Below are 10,606 nucleotides of genomic sequence, written 5' to 3' on the forward strand. Positions count from 1 at the left end.
CGTTCACAAAGTGAAGAAGAAGAGTTGATCTTAGGGATCGACGGAAGCACAGAAGGTTTTGAGATTAGAGAGATAGAATTTGTAAGGTGTACTTGTTAATGAATTATCTCATAAAAATGGAACTTGTTGCAAAAAATGGTAAGTTGTAAGTTTTCTGTATTCTCTGAAAATATATTTATATCAAGTCATAGTTAAACACCTTGATCTCATAGGAAGTGGGAGTTGCGTAATAGTGAAGTAGTGGAGGTTGTGTGAAGTGGTAGAAACCGTTTCCCTATTGTTAAGGGAAAAATGGACGGTTTATTCACCCACTACTCCTCTATCCATCAACTCTTCGTTCTTCTTGTCATTTTCTCAGAATGGATGTGTTTCACACCGCACGCTGAAGGCCGCCAGACCAATACCCTGATGAACATCCCCCATTTGTGACATGTTTGATGTCTCGAGTAATAAGTTGTAGGAGAATTTGACTTTCTCGACTAGACTAACCTGTATGACTAGGTCGACAAATTGTATGTATAGAATATGATTATTCCGTCACCTCTTCTCAAATGAAAGTAGTTGTGAGAAGTGAATAAGAAGACGTGATTGTTTAATCAACTAAATATGTGGTTTTAGTCGTGCATGTCGGATATCCGAGCAATCACATGCGACCTATGTGATATGTAGATGGTGGCAATTCGAATATTCTATGGATTGGTAGGAGCGGGGCTCTCTACTTGGTCATTATTAGGATCTTGAACAAAAGTGATACATGTAATGTATCATTATTAGGTTTTATTCAAAACCGATACGTGTAGTGCATCGAAAATAATGAAGCAATTGGATTCTGCCGCAAATTCCTTAAAGTTTAAGTTTAAAGACGTGTCATGTGTGACTTACACGGTCAGTCTTAGAATATTTTATTATAATTTTTAAGGAGCATGGTCGTCCCTCTTTGGTTGACCGTTAGTTGTTGTGCATGCGAGCTATATGGACGGCGTGATTGGTCAATTGGGTAGAGGGACGACTGCTAGCAGTCATGTCACCTCATTGGTCACTTATGATTAAATCTAGGACGGCCAAATCGGCTAGTTAAGTTGGACGGTAAAGATGAATTAAGACTTTCGTTGACAATCTCTGACCTAATTAAACCCTTTTTAAGGAGATCGACTAGCCTACTTTGGCTAGCTATTGCGAGCGTAACATGTTGAAAAAGCGGGGGTATAACAACAACACCCAATAATTCGTTTGGAAATCTGTATGGACTAAACTACAACTTAATTCGGAGAGCACCAACTTAAAAGCAATACTCAATCAAGAATGAAATGAAAGAGTTTATATCTCTTTCTCAATATAATCAAAAAACCAAACATATAGAAATTTGCGAGCCTGATTGATATGAAAAATATCTTGGACGGTATCAAAGACCAATGCCCAAGCGCCAATCAAGTTATATCCAACAAACAAGGTCGGATTTATCAACTGATTGAACTACACACAATATGTGATATTTCAATTATATAAAAATACAATGTGGAAAAGAAATATCACAGACAACAGAAGTTTTGTTAATGAGGAAACTGCAAATGCAGAAAAACCCCCGGACCTAGTCCAGATTGGAACACCACACTGTATTAAGCCGCTACAGACACTAGCCTACTACAAGTTAACTTTGGACTGGAATGTAGTTGAGCCCTAACCAAGTCTCACACCGATTAAGGTACAGTCGTGTTCCTTACGCCTCTAGAACCACGCCGGATTCTGCGCACTTGATTCCCTTAGATGATCTCACCAACAACTAAGAGTTGTTATGACCCTGAGTCGAAGACTGATAAACAAATCTGTCTCCCACAGATATGTCTATTCTTTATTCGGTTTTTGTTCCGTATTTTGATTTATCAAGGTGAACATGAACCAATTGATAATCCGGTCTTATACTCCCGAAGAGTATCTTAGAAATATCAATCACCTCACAATAACCCAACTGATTAACAAAAAAAAATTTTGCGGAATCACAAGAGTCTAAGACGAAGAACGGTTGTGATTACTATTTATATCTTACCTATCAGAGATAAATCTCGAGTAAATCTTAGAGAAGATAAAACTCAATATGATAGAACAAGTAAGATCAGATACGCAACTACAAAGAAAATAGTTGGATCTGGCTTCACGAAGGCTAGGAGTGTTCCTATTTGCTGAGGAGGTAGAGGGGCCGACGATGATCATCATGACACACGATTGGTCGAACATGGGAGACGCTAGGTCAACCAAATCGTCCGGCCAAGTTGAGTGGCAGTGATCGATTAAAGACTGACTTAGACGACCCTTATCCAATTTTAATAAGATTGAAGCAGCTCGGTCATCCTACTTTGACCGAAAATTTGGAGCAAAGAATGTAGGCTGCAAGCAATCTAATTGGTCGAAATAATGAGTGATTGGTAGTCACAACGACACCTTGTTTGCCGAACGTATAGCGGTTTAGGTTAGCTAATTCAGTAGGCCAAGTTGGATGGTCGTGATCAATTTGCGACTGACTTGGGAAGCCAAGATTTAATATCTTAAGAAATTAAACAGCCCGACTAGCTTACTTTGGCAAACAATTAGAGCGGAGCATGTAGGCTAGGAGTGACCTAATTAGCTAGAATAGTAGGCGAGTGACATGTAGTCACCATGGTACCCAACCGGTCGGATATGGGAGGCGTTAGGTCAGCCAAATCGATCGACTAAGTTGAGTGGCAGTAATCCCTTTGTGACTGTTCTGATCGTCCGAGATCTAAATACTTAATAAAATCGAGCAGTTCTACTAGCCTACTTTGGCCGGCTACTGGGAGCGAAGCATGTAGGATAGGAGATATATGATTGGTCGGTCATGAAGAGGAGCATGTGGTAGATACATGGAGCATGTCCGGTCGGCCGTGGGAGCCGGGAAGCGAGATAAATTGATCGGACAAGTGGTCCGGCCACGCACATTTCTGTGACTGAATGTTTCCTTTTATCTTTGATTTTATAACTTTTGCTTGGATTCTTATACCACCGGCCATATAATGGGCTAATTCCTAGATTTCCTAGGTTTAGTCTCGACCAATAGGGATCAAGATAGCGCGCGTGTTCCATTTTAGGGTAGAAAATCCAATTTTGTGAATTGCCATAAAATTAGGTTAAGAAAAAAATTGGATTTTGTGAAGTGACAAAAAATTTCAATTTAGGTGAATTTTGTACGTTAACACAAAATTACTAATTTTTTACTCTTGTGAGTAGCGCATCTTTGGTTTTGTTGGCATAACTTGCGCTTTTCCGATCAGGTATCTTCATCCATATCTTAATTCAGAACTTTGGGATCAGCTGAGAGTGAATATTAATCGTCATGTCATGTCAGTATTAAGAGTTCAACTGGGAACACGACATAAAATAGATACTCAGCAGGTTCTGCATTAGTGAATAGTGCAACTAGGAGCCCAAGCTTTAATATAATAAAATTTATAGAGTACCTGGGATTATTGCAACATGCACCAATATTATTCTAATAAACTTCGTACATGTAGATACTGAATGACGCAGTAAATACAAATCGTGCAGTCATACATATATTTTCCGAATTCGGCCGGACAAAAATCATAAATATAGATGTACACATGTAAGTAGAGATGCATATGCACTTATTGGCTTTTAATGGCTCTACTTCCTTACAGAATGAAGGCACATAAATATGAAGTTTTACAGTTTTCACCATAAACAAAAAACCACCATCAATAAAAATATAAAACTAGGGAAAACTATAGATTCCTCATGGTTAAGCTGCACGGTGTTAGAATCAAGCATATCTAACAGTGAATAAGAAGCATGATAATCCTTAAGAACTTTAGAATTACACAAATTCAACCCAAAGTGAGGTATTTTCTTAAAAGTTGAGTCAATGAATGTTTGAGAAACTACTCCGATTAGGTGACATATACAAAATTTTAAATATATAATTAGAAAGACGGTTAGAGGACTGCTCGGTTTAACCCACCAAGCGTTGGTATGTCAAGTTTGGTTCCAAAAATCATTGCTTGAATTGCTTACTAAAGTCAGCTTATTTAGGTTAGACTTATGATATAGAAATATTGAGACAATGCCCAGTTAGTCACTGAAGACATGAAGAAAATATTGAAGAGCAAATGATGACATCATCCTTGAAATTCAAAATAGTGACTATTGAATTGACTTGATATCCAAATTTTTGTATTTAGATGACTTGATCACTATCTATGATCAAAGTATCAAGAGGACTAATATACATTAGTTGTTTCCACAACTTAATATATGGAGTTACAAAGTATATGTTTCTATCCTTTCAAGATTTCGACATAACCCTAATAGGATACTTGTGTTGAACTTTTAACTTGAATCCATGCTTTGAAAACATGTTATAAAGCAATTTCTAAGACATGTATTAAAGAAATGTTGAATTCCAATTAACTTTCACATTTAAATAACGATATTGACATCTACCTAAGAACCGATCCTACTCCCGAACCAATCCCAGAACAATTCTGAATTGGTTCTAACTTCCATTTTTTGAACTGTTTGTTTATTTGCTTGATAGATTTCGATGTTGACATAAGTTGACATAACAAAATGTTCATCTATCAGGAAATATTGAATATGTATTTAACAATAATATTTTTTTATTCTTTTTTATTCTTTTGATACTCATGGTTATATCCATATTAATTGAGATACATTTTCATGACTACCTTAGTATCAAAATTTAATGTGCTTTTCTTTCCATAAGAATGCACATAACTATAGGTGACTAATTCAGTAAAGTGCATGGGTTTGCAAATCAATATGGTTGTTATACTAGTAGGATAATCCAATTATTAATATTGGAAAATATTAGTGATTATATATTTTGGAAACAATATTTTGAGTTGCAGAAGTGTTCAAGATGGATTATGAAGCAACCCTTGGCAGTTGTAACGCCCAAAAGTTATGCTACTTAATAATCTAAGAGATCAAAGAACATAATGAGGCATCAAGGATCTAAATTATTTATCAAAAAGTTATCAAATTAAATATTTGATACAAATCTTAACCCACAAATAAACCCTCTCTTAGAATATATAAGAAACATCTCTCAAATGATACATATACAATACTGAGTTGATATTCAAATAGAAACAAATTTATTCAAAGGTCACGGTGTAAATTAACATTCGATTAGATTTCCAATCCTAGTTCAAATCTTCAAATCCTGAACATTCGTCTTTGTGAACATTACTTGATCTGTCCCTGAAACTGAACATAGGAATTGAGTGAGCATATCATCCCGAAGGGTGATCAGCGGAAACAAATACAACATCGAGGAGCCATTAACGTACTGCTCAGTTCTACTAAACCAAAATGATTAAATGTCTTTTACATACAACACAAAGCAGAAGATCCACCACCAGATGGATCTACAATATCTATAAAAGATATTGCATCTATATAATATCTATAAAAGATCCACCACCAGATGGATCTACAAAAATAAAGTAGAGAAACCTAAATATATGCTATCCTAACCTCGTCTTACTCAATGGACAAGAAAATGCCATACTAACTCCAGTCTCAAATGATAGCATGAATCTAGGTACCACATGATATCTTCGTAATGCGTACACCTTATGAATTTAGATGCCACCATCTAAGTCTAGAATATATAAGAAGGTTTTGTTTCTCAATGGGTCTCATCCGACCTGAAACCTAAAATTTATTCCAAAAGTAAGTTCATAGTGACCCAGTCCCACTATTAAAACTGAAAAATCAAGCATAATATGCAAACGACCAATATCCCCAGCTAAAATATGAATAAATTTATTGCGAGCCTAAGCCCCCAAATACCCTGTGATAACCTGATATGTCTCACAGATCCCCCAGATATTGGACACCTTACCTCTATAATTTGCAAAAAGTAAATATAAACAGTAAAATCGTCACTGAAAAAAAGAACATCCTTCTGGTTCTCAAAACTTCCTACCTTAGAGAGAAAACTTCCTCTCGACTAGCCGTAAGTATGACTCATATTTATAAACGTACAAAATTCAAATCCATCTAAGATAACTTTGGATACCCCAAAATTGATATAATGAGTTTTATGTTTTACTGTAGAGATCGAGTATTCTTTTAATTATTTAATTATATTTAACTGATCCAAATTTTGTTTTTATCGGAATTTACATTGTAGTTAAAGGGTATATGAATACTATTAATAATATTATATGTCGGTTATTAAATTATTAACTAAAGTATAGGATTCCTTATTTTGCTAACTAATTAGATATCATTATTCTATTTGTTTATTTGTTTGAAATAATACTTTAAACTATTTTTCCTAATTTAATAAAGAAATTTAACTACAAATTGTTAATAATAATTTTGAACACTTTCTAGGAGTTTTCTCTGCAAAGGCAATGGATGCTAGATAATTATAAATTCTTGCAACCCATTAAGTTTTTTTTTGTAATATGTTTTCCTCGTGGTTTCCCATCAATTCCACTAAGAAGGAAGTCAGGAGTTTAATCCCCACCATAAAGATTTGTAATAGTTCAGTTGTATAGTTAGTTTTAGAGGGTTGGTTTTGGCAGTGGGGTGAGTTCAACTAGCTGGATTCGAGGTTTGTAATAGTGTAGTTGTATATTTGGGTTTGGACGGTTGGGTCTGGCAGTGGGGTCAGTCCAATTAGCTGCATTCGGACGTGGGTCTAAATCTGTTTTTCGGGTATCTAAAGACTTAAAGGCTTAGACAAATAAAACTCCCACGTTGAATGATAACGAAACCCTCGTTTCCTAGTCGAAATAGACATTTTCCGAGTTTTCTGACGCGAGCGTTTTGGCGTGGGCATTTGGCAACATATAATTGGTTCAAAAATTACAAACTCAAAATATGTGCGGAGCGTCGCGCAAGCCAAGTTAAAAGTAAAAAAAAAAAGAAATATGCCCATCTAGTAAAAAAAACAAAAACTTTAATTTTTTTTCTTTAAATATATTCTTCATTTCAAAGGTGAGAAAAGTGTCACCAACTCACCACTCGGTCACTCACCATGGGAACTCTTTGACTACTCTTTTCCTTTCCTGCCATTACTACCTTATCCAAAATCCCGTCCATCCAAATTCCTCAAATTGAAAAACCCTTTCCTTTGATCTTCTCTTATCAATATTTCATTGATTCTTGTTTCATTTTCTGGGACCTTTTTTCACACAATTCATGAGAAAATGTTCTTACAAGCTGTAGTTAGAATGGATTCCATAAAACCCACAAAAACGCAGAGTAGTTTCACACCATCGAATTCTTTCCTTATTAAATCAACTTGCAGAACCAATTTTCATAGTCACTTTTATAACAGAAATAAACCTTTCACAATAGTATCAGAAATTAAAAAAAACTCTAAAGAACTTAAGAACAATAAACCCATATCTAAGAAAATAATACTTTCTGAAGGAGCTCCATCAATATCAGAAGAAGAAAATGTTAATGGAAATAAACAAGTCAATTCAAGTTCAGTTGGAAATCCAGTTTTTAAGTACTTTAAAAGAGTACCCAGAAAGGTTTTGTCTATTCTTTCTAATCTACCTTTAGCTATTGGTGAAATGTTCACCATTGCTGCTCTCATGGCTCTGGGTATATTACAATTCTCTTTTTACTTGAGTTCTTTTTATGTTGCATGGTTTGGTTGAATGGTTGTTTGTTAGCATTCGTTTTTGTTTTTTTTTGTTGTGGTCAGTAGGATACTGAAGATATCAATACTGAAGGCGTTTCTTTAGTCAGGCAGATATGAGTTTCTCATAATTGGCTCATTTTGATTGTTTCATTTGGTTCCACACAGGAACTGCCATTGATCAAGGAGAAGCCCCAGAATATTATTTTAAGCAGTACCCTGAAGATAATCCTGTCTTGGGGATATTTACATGGAGATGGGTTCTTGGCCTTGGATTCGATCACATGTTTTCGTCTCCTATTTTTCTTGGAATGTTGGTTCTCTTGGGAGCTTCACTCATGGCATGCACTTACACAACACAAATTCCCTTAGTAAGAGTTGCAAGAAGGTGTGCTTCCCTCTACAAATCTCATCATCTTCTTCAGATGGAAGTGAACCGGTGAAGATTTTACTTATAACAGGAATCATGGGTATCTGCAGATGGGGTTTCATGCACTCAGCAGAGGCCATTCGTAAACAGGAATTTACTGATAATCTTCCTCGAGCATCTGTTCGAGACTTAGGTGTCATTCTCATGGGAGCTGGATATGAGGTACACGGCCTTGCCTCTGTCTTGCTGATGTAGATGATAACTATGAGTGATTACTGAGTTCCATATTTTTGTCTTGAGTAATTTACATAGTTCATGATTCTGTTTTGCTTTCTCAACCCATAGTACCCGGAGGAGTTTGTATCCTCACAGTAGTTATGGTGCTATTTCTTATGGCGATAGGTGTTCCTAAAAGGACCAACTTTGTATGCATTCAAAGGGTTGGCTGGGCGCTTTGCTCCCATTGGAGTACATATAGCAATGCTGTTAATAATGGCAGGAGGTACTCTCAGTGCTACAGGAAGCTTCCGCGGCTCTGTGACAGTTCCACAAGGACTAAACTTTGTGATGGGTGATGTTCTGGGTCCAAATGGATTTTTGTCTAAGCCAACACCAGCATTCAACACGGAAGTTCATGTCAACAAATTCATCATGGAGTACTATAACAGTGGGGAGGTATTAGTATTTAACAGTTCATAAATCTTTATCTGAAAATTAATTGATAATAACTATGTACAAGTATGCATTAAATCTTAAATCATCAAACTGAGATTGGTCTGTAATTCTATGCTCAGATTTCACAGTATCGCACTGATTTATCCCTATTTGACCTTGACGGGAAGGAGGTCATGAGAAAAACCATTAGTGTGAACGACCCGTTGAGATATGATGGGATAACTATATACCAGACAGATTGGAGTATTTCAGCTCTTCAAGTACTTAAGAACGACGAAGGACCTTTCAATTTGGCAGTGGCACGTCTGAAGCTGAATGGAGACAAAAAGCTTTTCGGAACCTTTCTACCAACTGGAGGAAATGATGATGCTCCTGATGTAAAGGGAATGTATGTTCTTTATTCTTTAAGCATTCACCTTTTCCATTATGTCTCATATGTTATGGAAATTAACTTCTTACATTTTCAATTTAAATATTTCTTCCTCTAATTCTTTTTTATCTGGGGTGAAATCAGATCAATGCTTGCACGTGATCTTCAGTCAATTATTTTGTACGACGAAGAAGGGAAGTTTGTAGGAGTTCGGCGGCCAAACTCAAAGCTTCCTATTGATATTAATGGTACCAAAGTTGAAATTGTGGATGCAATTGGTAGTACTGGTCTGGATCTAAAGGTGAGTATTTAATTCATTACTAGTATACCCCGACAAATAGCCATTTTTTACTCTGGATTATGTGATGGAGTTAACTGCTATTTTGAAACCAGACTGACCCAGGGGTGCCTATTGTGTATGCTGGTTTTGGTGCTCTTATGCTTACAACCTGCATTAGTTATCTATCACATTCACAGGTGAACAAATTTTTCTCTTTTGCGGGGTACATGGATTTGGTTCTTCAAAACATCATAAACCTTAATGTTCAATCTAGTTTCATCATATTCTGATTGGTAGTACATTCTTTCTGCTTCCATGTAAGATATGGGCCTTGCAAGATGGTACAACTGTGGTCATCGGAGGAAAGAGTAACCGTGCGAAAATTGAATTTCCTGAAGAGATGAATCGCTTGCTCGATCAAGTCCCAGAAATTATAAATTCACCAGCTCCGCAACAATCATAGAAGTAATCAGTGGCAAAATTTCAGTATTCTTCTTAAGATGGTTAGTATAGTTAGCTTTGCTTTGGAAGTCCAATTGAGCTTATTCGTCAGAACCATTCCTTCTGTCATTCCAAAGCTACAATGGTACCAGAAAGTCCCAATAGTGAATTAGGGAAACAATTTGGATGTATAGGGAGCTTTCTAGTGAGCTTTGTAAACCTGACAGATTATATCAGGTAAAATTGAAAAAGGTTATACTAATAATTAAGTAAACCTGACTGATTATATCAGGTGAAAATGAAAAAGGTCATATCATAGTTTACTAAATAGGGGTGATGAATAAAGCGATTCCAGCTTGTACTTGGATTATTACAGTCAGTTTTTTTTTTTTTTTTTAATAAATAAGGAACCTTTTCATTAATGGAAATTCAAGGTTACAATGAGTTTAAGATCGAAAATAAGAGAATACAAAGTAAGAAGAACACACCGTACAAGTACAATACCGAGAAATCCACAAGAGAAAGAGAAGGATTACCGGAGTAAGACAAATACAAGTATGAATAAGATCCGATTAAATCGGAGGAAGAATGGTTTTTTCGCGGAATTAGAATCCAACCATTTAGTTTGTTTTTCTTCTTCAGAAAGAAATGCTCCCAAAATAGGAGTTATTTGCTCAAATCTCTTGAAACTAGTGATGAAGCTTCCGTCGTCAAAGAAATCATCGATGAAGATAAAGATTTCGTCGTTGGAGAACATCACTATCGATCTTGAAACCCAATTCAATAACCAATAACCGCCACTAAAGC

At 36.0% G+C, this 10,606-nt stretch overlaps 1 protein-coding gene across 1 annotated transcript; it reads left to right on the forward strand.

Moving 5' to 3' along the window:
• The first annotated feature begins 7,030 nt into the window (after nt 1-7,030).
• LOC113330632 (cytochrome c biogenesis protein CCS1, chloroplastic-like) lies at nt 7,031-10,178 on the forward strand. Its single transcript, XM_026577454.1, has 8 exons — nt 7,031-7,626; nt 7,832-8,051; nt 8,144-8,255; nt 8,436-8,708; nt 8,828-9,096; nt 9,223-9,379; nt 9,472-9,555; nt 9,681-10,178. The coding sequence occupies exons 1-8, from the start codon at nt 7,221-7,223 to the stop codon at nt 9,819-9,821; spliced, it is 1,662 nt and encodes a 553-aa protein (XP_026433239.1). The 5' UTR covers nt 7,031-7,220; the 3' UTR covers nt 9,822-10,178.
• Nucleotides 10,179-10,606: the final 428 nt, after the last annotated feature.

Source organism: Papaver somniferum, unplaced genomic scaffold (assembly GCF_003573695.1).
Source record: "Papaver somniferum cultivar HN1 unplaced genomic scaffold, ASM357369v1 unplaced-scaffold_118, whole genome shotgun sequence".
Classification (NCBI taxonomy): domain Eukaryota; kingdom Viridiplantae; phylum Streptophyta; class Magnoliopsida; order Ranunculales; family Papaveraceae; genus Papaver; species Papaver somniferum.